An 18,023-nucleotide genomic window follows, 5' to 3' on the forward strand; every position below is an offset into this window, starting at 1 on the left:
ATTAACGGAGTGCTCTTGAAGGGGATATTAGGACCCTGGTCCTTCCTGTCCATCTCTTTGCTGTCCAGCAGTGGGTAGCAGCTTTGCTTTACCATGTGCTCCCTTCTAGGTTATTCTGCCTTGCCACAGGCCCAAAAGCAACAAAGCCAACAAACCATGGACTGAAACCTCTAAAAGAGGTTCAAGATGGGTCTGTGGAGCATGTATGTGTGTTATCATTGTTTTGGTAACTTTGAACAAATCTCCCTGGAATAACTGGTGTCAAAATGCCATTAACAAAGTCAAACCAAGCCATAAACATATGGACAAAGAATCTTTGTGTTACTAATGGTTAATGGATGTGCCAGCAGCTACTACCTAAAATCGTTTGGGCTCTGACTCCGGGACCAAACTTTCTAGCCTTTAACTGTTTAGTGGGATGCCATAAATCACATCTCACAGCATACTTAGACTAGGTTTTTAAGATTATAAAAACTCAATTTCAGGGGCTGGGGATGTTGCTCAGTGGTAGAACACTTGCTTAGAACATGTATAGCTATGGGTTCAATCCCCAGTGCCACAAAAGAAAAAAATTAGGATTTTCAAATTTTATAACTGGTTATAGGAATATTCACCTTAGAGTGTTTCATGATCCTCTATGTTTACTATTCAATGTCATGGTCTCTTTTTTTCCCCCTGCACCTGTCAGTCTCTCTTGCTTCTTCCCAAAGGAAGCCTGATATATCTTCTTAATCCCTTGCTATTTCTATCCACACTTTGGATTTCAGCTCTTTTCTTCAGTTGCCCTAGGCAAACAAGTATATGAGGCTCACCCTCTCTTTAGCCTTGGTTCAGGGAAGATGGTCTTGAAGCCTATTCCAACTGAAACTCTAAGAACCACAATTTCTCATATTCCCCCATTGTACCCTACTCCAAAATCTACAGAGATTTTGATCCATTATTTATTTAAAATTCTCCTGTCATCCAGTTTCCTGCTGGTTATCTTGCTCTAATTAGGTCCTAGTTTGTTTCCTGACTCATGCTTTCCTTATTGAACCCTACCCTTTTTTCCTGCCTCCTCAAATTCGACTTCTTTGACCTCTACATATTTTTAGTCATACTCCTGCCCATCATATTGTCATTTTAAAACTTTATTTACACTGAATAAGTAGTTAATGTTCATTGGATGTTTATGAACTGAACACTGTGTTAAGCATTTTATACACAACATCCTAGTCTATTTTTACACAGTCCTATGAAGTAAGTACTATTAGTTTCTGTACTTTATAGATGAAACCCAGAAAGATTAAGTAGCAAGATTATATAGCTTGTTAGGTGGTGACTCAGCATTTGAAATCAAGTACTTAGACTTCAGAGTGTCTACTCTGTTGCCTCCCATGAAAGCAAGGATTAAAGGAATAAGTACTAGATTAAAAAAAAAAAAAAGTCAGAGGCGCCTCCCCCAACCACCCCCAGGGTCCTGTGCATGCTAGGCAAGCACTCCACGACCAAACTATATCCCAGCCTGAGCATGAGAATTACAAAGTTTTTTTTTTTGACAACAACTAGCTAGTACAACTTTGGGCAAATCATAATCTTTATGACGTTCTTATTCATAAAATAAAAAGAGTTTAGCTGAGTGTGGTGGTGCACTCCTGTAATCTTAGCTACTCTGGAGGATTTCAAGTTCAAGGGCAACCTCAGCAACCTAGTGAGACCCTTACTCAAGATAAAGAATAAAAAGGGCTGCAGATGTTGCTCAATAGTAAAGTGCCCCTGGGTTCAATCCATGGTATCAAAGAAAAGAAATGAAATGCAAATAAAGAGGTTGAAGTGGAGGTAACACATATCTCTTTTCATAATATTCTGTGAAATATATAATAGTGTAAAAATGTATCTTTGGATTTTTAAAAAACACTGATATGAAAGGACTTTGGTATGTTAGGCTCCTTTCCCATATTTCTATATTTATTCTAGCACTAGTTCATATACTAATAGTGAATCACAAGAACATATGTATTCTATTTCTATTTCCATAAAGTAAAATATGTTCAATGTGTTTGGGTAGTATAAAATTTTTGGAAAATTTAAAATCGCATCCCTATTTTTCTATCGTTTTCAGATAAAATCTATCAGTGATGGTACAAGATATTAAAGTCAGAAAATTATTGTAGTTTTGCCAAGGTGGCAGATCAGTGTTTTCTATTTTGTACTTATATAGTTTCCACAGTTCTAACAATTGGTTAATACATGTTGACCTTTGGAAAAGCAATGTATTAATATGTTTCTTTTAAGATTCTGTGTTCTTGCTTATTTCTAGAATTTAAATTTCCTTATGTTTAAAGGTCTACTTCTTTTACTTTTAAGAATATAAGCTGAAGGTTGGAGTTGTGGCTCAGTGGTAGAGCACTTGTCTGGCATGTATGAGGCCCTGGGTTTGATACTCAGCACCACATATAAAAAAATAAAATAAATAAGTAAAAGATCCACTGACAACTTAAAAAAATATATATATAAGCTGAGAGGCTGTGGCTGTGGCTCAGTAGTAGAGCGCTTACCTAGCATGTGTCAGGCACTGGGTTCAATTCTCAGCATCGTGTAGATATAAATAAATAAAATAAAGATCCATTGACAACCAAAAAAAAAAAATTAAAAAAAGAATGAAAGCTGAATTAGAAATTTTAATGGTTCTCATACTAAAACTCCCTTTCTGCAGTATGTTGTGAGGATCAGAAAGGTCAGAGAAAGAGAAGGCAAGTGAGAATAAAAAGAACAAAGTCCTTTTACAAATAGGCACACTTACACAAATTGAAAGCAGGTCTTTCAGCCTCTATGAAAGTATTTAATCTCTTTTATGAGATTGAAGTATATTTGCTTGCTATCTTTCTGTTCTTTGGAAAACCTTTTAATTATCAATATAATTATTTTTGGCATTTCGTATTCTGCTTCTTTTTCTATTTCTGTAGAGGAGTCAGTAGTGAAGGGGGAATTTAACTTTTAAAATTAGTAGTTATACAGACCTTTTGTAGAAGCAGAAGAAAATGCAAGTAAGCAAGAAAAGGCAAATCCCTGTAACTAAAACATAATGTTTGCACAACTCTGAAAACTTATTAAAAATCATTGAATCATATACATATGATGAGTTTTATATGTTAAATAAAACTGAATACATTTTTTCTAAAATTTCCTTGTTTTATTCTGCACACACGTGTGTATATGTGTATGTGTATAAGTGTATATGTGTGTTTATATATATATATATATACACATACATATCTATCTCATACATACATATATATCTCATAGGACCATTCTCTGACACTGCTTGTACACTGCTTTTTTCTGTTTGTTTAACCATGTATCATGGCCATCTTTCCAGGTCAGTTTTTGTTGAGCTGAGCCAATCCATTCCCTGATTCCCTGAACATCTTTTAGTCGTTTTTTTTTTTTTTTTGTATTAGGGATTGAACCCAGGGGCACTTAACCACTGAGCCACATCCCCAGCCCTTTTTTATATTTTGTTTAGAGACAGGGTCTCACTAGTTGCTTAGGGTCTTGCCAAATTGTTGGGGCTGGCTTTGAGCTCACCATCCTCCTGTCTCAGCCTGTGAAGCGGCTGGGATTACAGATGTGTGCTGTGCCAGGCCATTCTCTGAACATTTTTTGTAGCTAAATTATAAAACAAATTTCTTTAGGTTAAATTATTAAAAAGAATTATTACTAGATTGATGAAATGCTTATTTAAAGGCTTTTCTTACTTACAAATTGCCTCTGGAAAAGTCGTACCAATTTTTACTCCTACATGTAGTCATTCTGTTACTGATTTTCTTTGTCAAAACAGCGCTAGCATTTAAAAAGTGTTTACCCGATCCCCAGCACCCAAAAAAAAAAAAAAAAAAAGTGTTTACCATTTTAACAGATGAAAATAGTAGCTTGCTATTAATTTCCATTTCAATTGCTAGTCAGGTTGATCTTGTCATTTATTCGATATTTGTGTTTCAGTGTATGTTCATCTCCCAAACACACTAATATGTATAAATATGTGTATTTCTTATTAATTTGTAGGAAAATTTTGATACATTAAAAGTAAATAATCTGAAACCAGGTACAGTGGCACATGCCAGTAATTTTAGCTACTCAGGAGGCTGAGGCAGGAGGATTGAAGATTTGAGTCCAGCCTCAGCAACTTAGTGAGACCTTATCTCTAAATTAAAAAAGAAAAGAAAGAAATGAAAGTAAAAATTAAATAGGGGCTGTGTTCACATGCTGGAGTTGTAGTTCAGTGATAGAGTACCCCTGGGATCAATCCCAAGCATGAGAAAAAAAAATTGAAGAGACATCTTTGAATATATTCAGGCTTAAAAGAAAGTACTGTGCATTTTCTGTGTGCAATAATGATCATAACATGTCCTTTATATTAACTCAGTTAATTGTTACAATTCAATGAAGAAAATCATTGTATTGTATTATTGTTCCTGCTTTTTATTCAGATGAGAAAACAGATTCATAAGATGTTAGATAACTTGCTTAGTGTCACACATTTCGTATGGGTTTCCAGCTCAGCAGTCTCTGGTGCAACTACCCACCATGGTGCCTCTAAAAGTTAGCTAAATGAGGAGTTGGTAGAGCTCAGTGTTTGATTACCTGGTTAGCTTCTGCTAAGCTCTGGATTTGTAGTTAAAAGGGGTGGGTAGAGAGAGGGAGAGAAAGAGAAAGGAAAAGAGAAAAAGGAAGAGGGGGAGGAGGAGGAAGAAGAAAAAGAAGAGTTAGCAGAGTAAGAATATCAGAATATTTACTTTTGCACAACATTGCTCTGTTTGACCTTCTATAGCTGCAACCTCCCACATATACTCAAGTATAAGACAATAAAGATTCATATCTCATACATGCATTGTTATGGTTTATAAAAATGTGTACACGCACAGGACTTTGTTTTATGTAAACAAATGTATTATTCACTATTTCATTTTAATAATGTTTCGATACAATGTACTGATTTCATTATTTTATTGCCCTTTCAAACTCTTTAAAATGGGAACTCTGTTCAGTGCTTTAATATTTAAATGTGTCAAATCAAGTATAGAACAAAGTTAATTAACTTTTCATGAAAGCAAAATGTGAAGCAGCTCATAAAGTATTCTGGACAAGAAGTCATATATCACAAGCCCTTCATTTTTTTTTTAAACAAGACTTCCATTATTACTTTACTGATGATGACTGTGAGGTAGTATAGCTGGAAAGACAATTGCAAAACTAGTTCTTGCCCACATTGCAAAATAACTACAAGGAGTGGCAATTGGTTCCTGAAGTTGGAAGAGATGATTGTACCTTTTATTATTACTTTTTTTTTTTTTTAACAGTGCAGGGGACTGGAACTCAGGGCCTCACACATACTAGGCAAGCGCTCTACCAATGAATACATCCCATGCCCTCCTACTGGGCCTTTTAAATCATGGTATTGATTGTCCTAACCAAAATAAAAAAAAAAAAAAAAAAAAAAAGAAAGAAAGAAAAGCACAAAAAAAAATAAAAACTTTTCCATTTCTGAAAGCTTTGGGGTTATGTGGTCAGGTACTGTTGTTTCTGGGTTCGCTCAGTTGCTTCCAATCTTCAGATTCTGCTGCAGCCCTTTACTTGTCATAACCAAGCCAAACTGTATCATTTGTATCCGACCTACTTGGATTCCAACATTGAACCTACTTTTCCATGAAGTATTAAAAGCTGAGCACCACTGGAGATGTGGGAGATGAGATGGACATTTATTTGCCATAGAAAAACACTAGATAAGGAGTGTTCTTTTTTTTTTTTTTTCGGTACTGGGGATCAAACTCAGGGCCTTGTGTTTGTGAGGAAAGCACTCTACCAGCTGAGCTATCTCCCCAGCCCAAGGAGTGCTCTTGAGGGCATGCATATCAGAGGAACTTCTCCTCTGTCAAGTTTTCATGGAGACCCAGAAGAATTAATAGGTGAGAACACTATTGTTGATTTAATATTGGCAAGATTTAACATACTTTGATATAAAAAGATTATAAAGATTAGTCTACAGCTTTAGGTTTATATTAATTCACACAGCCTTATGAAAAGCTTGGAAGTTTGCTGGGAATTAGAGATGCATGGATGACTCACCTTCTAGGCATCAAGCAGCAGGTTTGGAATGACTTGAAAAAACAGGAGTTTTGCCAGGCATGGTGGCCCACACTTGTTATCTCATTGACTCGGGAGGAGCAGTCCTCCTGCCTCAGCAACTTGTGAGGTCCTAGGCAAAGGTAAGACCCTGTCCCCAAATGAAAAATAAAAAGGTCTGGGAATGTAGCTCAGTGGTAGAGTGCCCTGGGTTCAAGTCCCATGAAAACAAAGTTATTTATAGAAATGATAACTATAGTGGGAGAGATATCATAAGCCAAGAAGAATGACACAGATGGTAAGTACTAAAGGAATTCAAAGGAAATAGAAGTCACTAGACACAAGTATTCAAAGAAAGCATAATATGCTAGACTCTTCCCACTCCCCCCAGTGCTGGGGATTAAACCCAGGGTAGCTCTACCATTGAGCTACATATCCAAATCTTTTAATTTTTTATTTTGAAACAGGGTCTCACTAAAATTGCCCATGATGGCTTCAAACATGCTGTCCTCTTGCCTTATCCTCCCAAGTTGCTGGAATTACAGGAGCAAACCACTGCTCCCTACTAGCCTCCCTTTTCTCCCTGCATGCTTTTATACCTGCCATTCCCTCTGCCTGACTTTCTTCCCATTAGTCCTTTTCACCTTCTTCCCACCCCTCAAATAATCCATGCTTTTTTTTTCATTCATTACTTTTAGTTATATATGACAGAATATATTTTGACATATCATGCATACATGGAATATAACTTCCCATTCTTGTGGTTGTACATGATATGGAGTTATACTGGTTGTGGTATGAACATAGGTCATATACGAACATAGGAAAGTTATGTCCAATTCATTCTGTCTTTCCCATTCCCATCCCCCTCTTCCCCCCACTCCCCCCTGTCCAATCCAGTGAACCTTCACCAGCCTCCGCGCCTTTGCATCTGCACATTACAGAGAACACTGGCCTTTGGTTTTTAGGGATTGGCTTATTCACTTAGCATGATAGTCTCCACTTTCATCCATTTACCGGCAAATGCCTATTTCATTCTTCTTTATGGCTGAGTAATATTCCATTATATATTATATAACATGTTAAATATATATTATACACAACATATATTTATATAACATGTTAAATATACATTATATATAATACATATGTATGTATAAATATACATTATATATATATTTAACATGTTTTATATATATATATATATATATATATATATAACATATTCTTTATCTATTCATCTATTGAAGGGCACCCAGTTGGTTCCATAGCTTAGCTATTGTGAATTGAGCTGCTAGGAACATCAATGTGGCAGCTCACTATAGTATGTTAATTTTAAGTCCTTTGGGTATATGCTGAGGAGTGGGATAACTGGATCAAACGGTTCCATTCCAAGTTTTCTCTATACTGCTAATCCATGTTTTTAAAAAACTATTGTTTTTTGGTACTGGGGTTTGAACCCAGGGGTGCTTTATCACTGAACTACACTCTGAGCCCTTTTTATTTTGAGACAGGGTCTTACTAAGTTGCTCAGGGCCTCACTAAATTGCTGAGGTTGACCTGGAACTTGCAATCCTCCTGCCTCAGGTTCTTGAATCATATGCATCACTGCCCCCAGGATAATTAACCTTTTCTTTTACTTTATGTCTCTTTTCCTAAAATAAATTATGATTTCTTAGATGGCAGGATCCTTTTTTTTATCTCTCTAGAATGCCTGAAAAGGTGTGTTACCCAAAGTAGACACTAATAAATAACTATTGATTGGTTGACAAAAAAATAAAAAAGAATGGCATATATATTTTAAGTTTCCATTAAAAATGCTAAATTTACATCTATAAAAATAAGGGAGAGGGCTGGGGTTGTGGCTCAGTGGCACAGCGCTTGCCTAGTGTGTGTGAGGCATTGGGTTCAATTTTCAACACTGCATGTAAATAAATAAATAAAATAAAGGTCCATCAACAACTAATACAAATATTAAAAAAATAAAAATAAGGCAGAACTTTGTGAGTGGAGGATAACACATCTATTTATTTCGATTTATTCTATTTATTACTTATTATATGCCGATCTGGAGAGCAGAAAGGTTGATAGCAATCATTCCCTTATAACAAATATAAAAACACATTTTAGAACAGGAATAAGATCTTATTACAATTATTGAGAACTGCAGAGAAAAAAAAAACAGTGGACTTGAACTCTGAAAACTTGGTTTGCACACTCTGGCCCATTTTTTTTTTTTTTTTCCTGGGGATTGAACCCATGTTCACTTAACCACTGAACCACATCCCCAGTCCTTTTTTGTATTTTATTTAGAGACAGGGTCTCACTAACTTGTTTAGGGCTCACTAAATTGCGGACGCTGACTTTGAACTTGCGATCCTCCTGTCTCAGTCTCCTGAGCAGCTAGGATTACAAGTACTTGTCATTTTTGAGTCTCTTTTCTGATCTATAAAATGAAGTTAAGAATTTCAACTTTGTGACTGTATTTTCCACCTGAAAAACCAACCCAAAACAACAATAACAACTATAACCACCTCCAACTTTGTAAGATCATAAGGAATAAATTTAAGATGTATATGCATATGAACCTAGTCTGGTGTATAGTGCAGATTCAATAAAAATTTTATCATTTTTTGCCCACTCATCCATTCACTGAAATACCTCCATAAGGCAACACAATAAAGCAGAGATACTGTGAACCACAAAGAAATGATCATGAACTTTTCTTAGAAAAAAGACTTTTTCGGTACAGGTATGCCTGTATTCCCAGTTATTACTCAGGAGGATAAGGCAGGAAGATTGTGAGTTCAAGCCCAGCCCTGGGCAAATAAGAGAGCCCACATCTGAAAACAAAAAATAACTCCCCTCTCAAAATTCCTCTTTTTCCACCAAGTGGTAAGATCATTAGAACGACTACATGTTCACTTTTTAGGGGTGATTATTTGCTAGTTTTTATTATAGCACAAGAACACATTTAAGGCCAATTATGGGAAACACGGACACTATGGTTTTGTGTATGTAATTGCATGATAGTATATATTCTATTTCTAGTTGCAGCATTATCTTACCATATACTATGGACAATTATTTGTATAAAATCTTAGGTTCAATATTGACCCTATATTCTAGAAGAAAGATAAGGTAGAGGACATCTTAAAGAAAGATGCCTAGTGTGTGTCACAGTCAGGAATATTTGTTCCTATCAGACTTCCAATGAAGCAGATAAGCAGATAACCTTCTTTTTTGTACCAGGGATTGAACCCTGGGGTACTTAACCACTGAGCCATATCCACCTCTTCTTCTGGACATTTATTTATTTATATGTGGTGCTGAGAAACTAACTCAGTACCTCACACATGCTAGGCTAGTGTTCTACCACTGAGCCACAACCCTAGCCCCATCCTACCTCTTTTTTACATTTTATTTAGAGATAGAGTCTTGCTCAGTGCTTAGGGCCTTGCTAAGTTGCTGAGGCTGGCTTCGAACTCATGATCCTCCTGCTTCAGCCTCTGGAGCTGCTGGGATTACAGGTTTGTGCCACTGGGCCCCCGCAGATAACCTGTTTTTTAATGCCTTATTATTATTTACTACTTAGAATAGATGAGATAAAATCTGCCTTTCAACAATGGTGTAACACTTAATTGGTGTTTGTTTCAAAGTCTGAAGTATATAGACAGATGTTTTTAAAGAAATGCAAAGTACTCAATTAGCTTATTAGTATCTCTCTGTGCTCCTGCTAAATTTACTTTTAATTCAAATTTAATTTAAATTTAAATTTTCTTCCTTTCTTTCTGGCAAAGCAAAGGAACACCTAAATATTAAATGCAAAAACAAGGAAAGAAAAAAAAAAAGCTGGAACAAAAAAGGTTACGTTGACAGGAATTTTGTAAACAACAACAAAGGCAATTTCCTTCCACTTGGTTTTGGAGACAATAACATACAAGAATTTTTTGGTGGAGTGCCCTACAGGGTGAGTAAACCAACCCAGTTTGTCTGGAACTTCCCAATTTTAGTAATGAAAATCTGGTCCTTAGCTAACTGGTATGGTTAGTCACTCTAGTGCCCTGCCATTACAAGGGGCTTTTTCACAGTTTACAGTTCTATTTTCTACTCTTATAAAAATTCCAGGACTATTTCAATTTATTTTCTTCCTTCTTTCCCTTCCCTTCCTTCCCTTCCCCATCTCCCTCCTTCCTTCCTTCGTTCCTTTTTTTTTTTTTTTTTCTTTCTTTCCCTTTGGTAGTTAGTATTGAACCCATGGGCACTTTACCATTGAGCTACATCTCTAGTCTTTTTTTTTTTTTTTTTTTTTTTTTTTTTTTTTTTTTGAGACAGGGTCTTCCCAAGTTGCTAAGGCTGATCTTGAACCTGTGATTCTCCTGTCAGCCTCTGGAGTAGCTGCAATTATGGGTAGGTGCCATTGCACCCAGCTCAATTTCTTTTCCTGAGAAACACCTTCATTTTTTTCTGTTAATATTTATTTTAATTAATTTTATTGGTGCACTAAAATTATACATAAAGTGGGATTCACTGTGACATATTCATATATGTACATAACATACTTTGGTCAATTTCACTCCCCTGTACTTCCCATCTTCCTTCCCCTTGATTCCCTTCTTCTACTGGCTTCCTTTCTAATTTTATGAGAAACACTCTCCCCCCTATTTTTCCTCTTTTCTCTTTGGCTTCTAGTAGCCATTTGGTGAGCATGTACATATTTTGGGCTCGATGAAAACAAATACCACTATTTTTGGCTTTTTTTTTTTTTTTTTTTGAGACAAAGTCTTGCTGTATTTCTCAGGCTGGTCTCTAACCCCTATATTCAATAAATTCAATAACCCTCTTGCCACACTACAGGGACATATCCTCATACAAGGCTAACTAAAATTTTTGACCTTACTAGGATATTGGGACAATGGGAGTACAGAATTATCAACAATGTTTCTTTTGGCACCAGGGAAGTATTAGTGTGTCTATTTCTTTTCAAGGACCTTGTCCTGTTGTTGTTTACAGACTATCATACTTCTACCCAGTAATCACCATACCTGAGAAAGCAATAACAAGTATTACCTTTAAGAGCAAGTCATTAAAAAAAAATGTATGTGGGTCATCCCTTGGTCAATTTGGGGCTACAGAGTAGTTGTTCTACTGGTTTTCCTTAAATGGTATCATAACCTAATCTGAATCTAAACTGTTTCCAAAATATGAATGAAATAAGAATGTGATTATGAAGATTAATCTATGAATAGGAGATCCCAAAATTCAGAAGCACTCTATACTACACAATATTGATCAAAACTGAAGTCATGAGCTCACTGAAAACATTGCTGAGAAAAAAGCAGGCCAGTACTTTTTTGTTTTTGTGGTACTGGGGATCGAACGCAGGGCCTTGTGCTTGCAAGGCAAGCACTCTACCAGCTGAGCTATCTTCCCAGCCCAGCAGGCCAGTTCTTAACCCTAGAAAATGGGGATGATATAGGCTATATACACATAGCATAATTAAAATAAAAGCCAAGTAAAAGGTTATAAATCAAATTGACTATAGTTTTTCCTACAAGCTTCCACTTATGATATTGTTTTTCTTTCTCTGTACTGGGGATTAAAGGGGGGCACATTACCACTGAGCTATATCTCTAGCCCTCTTAATTTTACTTTTATTTTAAAGATGGGGTCTTGATAGATTGCCAAGGCTGGCCTTGAATTTAAAGTCCTTCTAAGGGCTGGGGAGATAGCTCAGTCAGTAGAGTGCTTACCTTGCAAGCACAAGGCCCTGGGTTCAATTCCCAGCACTGCAAAAATAAAATAAAGTCCTTCTGCTTCTGCCTTCCAAGTCACTGAAATCACAGGCATGTGCCAATGTAATAAGCTTTATGACAGTTTTTAAAAGTTCTAATTTTGTGAGCACTTAACTATATGACAGGTACTGTGTCAAATGCTTTAAATACATTATTTCATTTGATACTGACAAACAATTCTATATGAATAGGAATTATAATCTCCAAAGTAAAGATGAGAGAGATTCAGTAATATTCTCAAGATTACAGATAGAAATGGGAGGGGCAAGGGCAAATTCAGATCTTCTTCAAGGCCTAAACTATTTACCTCTATTCTATGCTGTTTTCAACACTATTGACATACTCTTATAAAATTCTATCTCCAGCTCTAACTTTTTCTGACCTTCATTATTGTACATTAGTATTTGGAACTGCCTACTCAATAACTCTATTTTGATGTCTAAATAAGCATCTCAAAGTTAACATGTTTCAAAAAATGGTACCACCATTCACCTACTTGCTCAAGCTCTAAATCTAGTAGGCATCCTTCATATTTCCATAAAACCCAAACTCAAGCCATCAGTGAATTTGACAACTTTGCTTTCAAATTTTATTTGTTCTTTAAAAAAACGTTTTTGTAGTTGTAGATGAACAGCATGCCTTTGTTTCATTTTTTTTTTTTTTTTAATGTGGTGATAAGGATCAAACCCAGTGCCTCTCACATGCCAGGTAAGTGCTCTGCCACTGAGCTACAGTCCTAGCCCCTCAAATTACATTTGAATTTGACCACTTCCTAACATCTCCACTGGACAACCCTAGTTAAAACCATTATTAGGGCTGGGGATATAGCTCAGTTGGTAGAGTGCTTGCCTTGCAAGCATAAGGGCCTGGGTTTGATCCCCAGCACTGCAAAAAAAAAAACACAGAAACAAAAACTAAAAACCAACCATTATTATTATTATTTACCCAGATTACTGATGTAGTCTCATAATAGTTTCTGCTTTCATGATCCATCCTTTCCAAAGCACCAAGAATTATCTTTTATTTATTTATTTATTTATTTATTTATTTTGCAGCACTACAGGGTATCAAACCCAAGGGTGCTCTACTACTGAGTTACATACCCATCCTTAGTAATTAATTTATCTATCTATCTATCTATCTATTTATGGCACTGGGGTATTTATCTATTTATGGTACTGGGATCTATCTATTTATTTATGGTACTGGGGATTGAACTCAGGAGCACACCACCACTGAGACACATCCCCTGCCCTATTTTGTATTTTATTTGGAAACACTGTCTCACTTAGTTGCTAAGGGCCTCAATAAGTTGCTGAGACTGGCTTTGAACTCTCCATCTTTCTGCCACAGCCTCCCAAGCTGCTGATTTTAGGCATGCGCCACCTTACCCTGCTTTTTAAAAATTTTTTTATTTTGAGATGAGATTGTCCTTAAGTTGCCTAAGAAGGTCTCAAACTTGTGATCTTCCTGCCTCAGTCTCCTGAGTAGCTGGGATTATAGGCCACCCTACCCTTCACAGAGTTACCTGCTTAAAAGCACAGATCAGGATAGGATGCAGTTCAGTGGTAGAAGGCTTGCCTGGTATGCTCTGGGTTCTATCCTCAGCACCATAAACACACACACACACACACACACACACACACACACACACAGAGAGATCATATTTCATTCTTCTGCTTAAAACCCTTTAATAATTCCCATTGCAATAATAATATAAAAATAGCTTACAAGGTCCTACTGGTCCCTACCTTGATCTGCCTTCTCTGACTTTATCTGTTATATTCTCTTCTTTGCCCGGAATGTTTCAGTCACATTGGTCCTGAAGTTTTCAAATTTCTGTGACTTTAAGTCATCTGTTTTGAGAAGGTTCAAAAGGGCAATGTTGGGGGTTTGAGGAAACTGGAGAAAGTGTGAAAGAGTAGCTTAGAGTGGGAGAACAATTTGGAAAAATTTAACAGGATTGCTGGGTAGCATTTAGCTTTGCTTTCCTGATTGAAATTCAGGAATAGAATGCATACGGCTATTCGCATTTCTCAAACAGTGGTCAACTGCTCAACTGCTCCAGTACCAAAAGGGAGGATATGAAGTGTAGGCAATCCTTCACGGCATGGGTAATATAAAAAGAAAAATGGAACAAACTAATTTGGGGTCCTGACAACTGTTACTGATTTTTTTTTTCCCCCACAGGTATAGCACAATGGAGATGGGGTAGAGAAGGGTGCTTGTGTCTGAGGCGTGCCCAGTGATTGAAGCAAACAATCTAGAACTGCAAAAAGAAAACATTGAATCAAAAAGGACCAAGAAAGCCTAGCACTGAGGTTAAAAGATTTAATTGGTATATCCTGATATTAAGACATCTGATTATTTAATGGGAAAATTAGTACAGGCATATTTGTATTAATTTTTTACTTTTCAAAATCAATTTCAAAATGAATCTATATATTAAATAGTAAGATTTATGAGTAAGTTAGAGATTTGTATTTTAAGATTTTCAGTCTGGCCAATCCTTCAAATTATCTGAAGAGGGAGCCGCCTTCTGTTTTTTTCTTCATTCAGAACACTGTTTTGGCTCTCTTGATCTGTTTACAAAGATTTATGTTCACTCCTAATTTGCCCAATATTTTTCCATTTACCATCTTTGTAGTTTAAGTTTCACACTATCAACTACTTTACACTTTCTTGTGTTTTTGTTTCGGTGTTGTCTTAGGTTAGACCATCTTACCTTACCTTCTCTGTTGAACTTCTGGCCATCCATCACCATCAACACGGACCTCACACAACACACTTCCAGACAGTCAAGCAGTATCTTTGCAACTACATTTGATCTTGCAGATATTTCTCTTATTGCCTCTATTGTGGTGTAATACAATGCATTTTATACATTACGCTGTGTATAATAAAAATTATGCATCACAAAGCCTTTTTACGATCGCTGTTTCAGGGTACCCAGCAGCTAAAACAGGGCAAGTATGTGGTCTTGGTCAAGTCCTATCTTTTAGTGGTGGTGCTGGGTAGCAAACCCAGGGCCTCGTGCCTGCTAGGCAAGAGTTTTACCAGTCACACCACCAGCCTTCCTTTCTCCTTCTGAGCTTCAGGTTCCTCAGGTATAAAATGGGAAAACAAGAGACAATATATGTAAGTTCCTCCCTCTGACAGTACATAATTGAGTAGTCATGGTTGTTTACATTGTTTAGGGTCCTCCAGAGGTGCTGGTCCAGATGAGTTCAGTAAACGCATCTTTACAATGACGTCACCATAGGAGGGCTGAAAACCAATGCATGTCTGTACAAGTGGACAGCATCACGCTAACTACCAAAAGTGAGGTTCACCTGCCACACAGTTTAGAGGTTCCGCATATAACAGACTTCCACTTTGCCTGGGCAACAGCAGTTTTAATTCAGCAGCTGAGGGCTTCCCAGAATCACCCTAGGGTGGGCGGTAAGTTCCTTTACCGCGGCGAAGGAAAGTTGGATCCCTATGGCCTGCGGCAGAAGCCACCGCTTGGGTTGTCCGAGGGCCTCTGCTTCTCTGTCATCGAAAGGCCGCAGCCTTTCCATTTCAAAAGTTCTACGGGTCTCAGCCAGCCGCACAGAACTGGCGCAGACGGAACTACGAAGACGGTTCGCGCGTCGCGGCGATCCCAGGCCCTCGGAAGCCGGGCCGTGGGGTCTCCCCGCACACCACGCAGGGGCAGCGGGGCGGAGCGCAGTGACGCAGAGAGCAGTGACGCGACGACGCAGCGCGACGCGGTGACGCACGCCCCTTTGTTGGCTCAGTAGCGGTAGCAGCGGCCGTGGAGGTGGCGCTGGGGACTGTTTTCTCTCGGAGGCCGGAGCGGAGCCGTGTCTGACTGAGGCGGGCAGCAAGCGGCCCCCTCGCTCCCTCCCTCCCTCCTCCGCGCCCTCCCCGCCGCCACCAGCCGCCAACCGCCAACCGCCGCGCCCGGGGAGGAGCCGCGGCCCGCGGGGCCAGAGCCAGGCCTGCGTCCGGACATCAGCCGGAGCCGGAGCGAGAGCCGGGGCCTCGGCGTCCCCGCCCTCTCCCCGCCTCGGCCAGCGTCCGCCGGGCCTCCGCGCGCCGCGCCATGGACTCGGACGAGGGCTACAACTACGAGTTCGACGAGGACGAGGAGTGCAGCGAGGAGGACAGCGGCGCCGAGGAGGAGGAGGACGAGGACGATGACGAGCCGGACGATGATAACCTGGATCTGGGCGAGGTGGAGCTGGTGGAGCCCGGGCTGGGCGTCGGCGGGGAGCGGGATGGACTGCTGTGCGGGGAAACGGGCGGCGGCGGCGGCAGCGCTCTGGGGCCCGGTGGTGGCGGCGGCGGCGGCGGTGGCGGCGGCGGACCAGGACACGAGCAGGAGGAGGATTACCGCTACGAGGTGCTCACGGCCGAGCAGATTCTACAACACATGGTGGAATGTATCCGGGAGGTCAACGAGGTCATCCAGGTGAGGGGGGCCGCCGCGCTGCCTTGGTCGGGCTGAAAGGGGGAGTGGATTCTGGTAGCTTGCGCGGCCCCAAGGGGCAGGCCTGAGCCTGGTGCGCAGCCCAGCCCGATGCCTTCTGGCCCTGTCTTCTCCACTGTCTCTGCTGGGGACCGAGAGTGTCGAAAGCAGACTTTCGCCAGTTAGCCGGGTGTAGGGAGTTGCACTGGGGGCGGTGCTTCCCGGGACCTGCTAAGGCCGAGGCCTACGGACGCTAAAGCCTTGTCTTGCGGATAATTCCTGTTAGTCCCAGGGCCCGCTGTCCTTCCTCTGGCCGGAGGATCGCCTACAGGGGCCAGGTGGGTGGGTAGGGAAGAGTCTGGAAGAATTGGGCCCCTACGAGGGTTATCTTGGTCTTCTGTCTCTTGAACACTTCTGGAAGGGATTAGGATAGGCCTGTGAAGGAGCTTGGCGTACGGTTGCCCCAAGTGGGCACCAGTTAATAAAGAAATGGATCTCCTTGGCAGTCTTAAGTGCCTACTTCAAGGTGGGGGAAGGGAACTACTTCTCGGAAGAGGTGCTGATGGGCCTTCTTTTTGGTGCTGAGACTTCTGCTTACATCTTTTTTTTTTATGTCTGTGCTGTTGGTTTGGGACTTAACAGCTACTTTTCCCAGACCTAGTATGTAACTTGCTTGAAGCTGTCGAAATAGTTACTGCAGATTGCCTACTCGTCCTTGCAGCTACATCAAAAACAAAACGCAGTGTTGTCTAATTGGACAAGACTCTATTGTGATTAAGAAAGCAGACGCTTCACGCTTTGAACTCCTTTTTCTGACAGTTTCTATTTTGTGCTAAGGTTTGTTTAGTTGAAGTTAATACCTATATTTCATTTAACCTAGTGTGTCAGATTTTGCATTTTTGAGCTGTAGGAAATACATTTCCACTTGGGAAAAAAGTTGAGGGGTTCAGGGATATGACTGAAAAATAAAAAATGAAGTCTTGATTCAGTGCAGCTTTTAGAAAATATTAGTTACATGGAGGGAAACTGTACACAGAAAATGGCAAGTTTTTGCTTTCTTGCAGGTTACTCATTACTTTTTTTTTAAAGTGATTGAGTGAACGTTCATTGACAGATCATCAGTATGTTGTCTACTTGTTGACTTTCCATTAACAGATTTTTTATAGTGCCTGATCATAGGTTTTGAAAATGGAATCATCTATTTAGGCAGCATTTTAATATCGTGGTTTGTAAAAATTTTTTTTTTAGTTGTCAGTGAACCTTTATTTTATTTATATGTGGTGCTGAGAATTCAACCCAGTGCCTCACACATGCTCTGCCACTGAGCTGAAACCCTAACTGGAAGACCATGTTTTGGATAACTCAAAAATCTCATACCTAGTGCTGTTACTAATCAGTGGAAATCTCAAACTTTAATATAGATAATGAGGTCTAAGAAGGACATGAAAGGGTTGTAGAAGGATAAGTTTTTCTGCTATTTTTCTGATCCTAAAATTATGACAGTTGAGTATTTAGGCCACTAAATTAAGAAATTGTCTTTCTTTTTTGGTACTGGGGATTGAACTCTGTCTGGGCTGCTTTACCACGAGCTACATCCCCAGTCCTTTTTCTTTTTATTTTGAGACAGGGTCTTGCTAGTTGCCCAGGCTGGCCTTGAGCTTGTTATCTTCTTG

At 39.2% G+C, this 18,023-nt stretch overlaps 1 protein-coding gene across 1 annotated transcript in view; it reads left to right on the plus strand.

The window, feature by feature from the left end:
- The first annotated feature begins 15,685 nt into the window (after nt 1-15,685).
- ARIH1 (ariadne RBR E3 ubiquitin protein ligase 1) overlaps nt 15,686-18,023 on the plus strand; it is a 115,805-nt gene continuing 113,467 nt past the window's right edge. The window contains exon 1 of the mRNA XM_079122785.1: nt 15,686-16,353. Within this exon, the coding sequence (XP_078978911.1) occupies nt 15,985-16,353 (369 nt within the window). The 5' untranslated portion in view covers nt 15,686-15,984. The remainder of the gene's footprint in view (nt 16,354-18,023) is intronic.

The sequence above is a fragment of the Sciurus vulgaris genome, assembly GCF_902686455.1.
Source record: "Sciurus vulgaris genome assembly, chromosome: 2".
Classification (NCBI taxonomy): domain Eukaryota; kingdom Metazoa; phylum Chordata; class Mammalia; order Rodentia; family Sciuridae; genus Sciurus; species Sciurus vulgaris.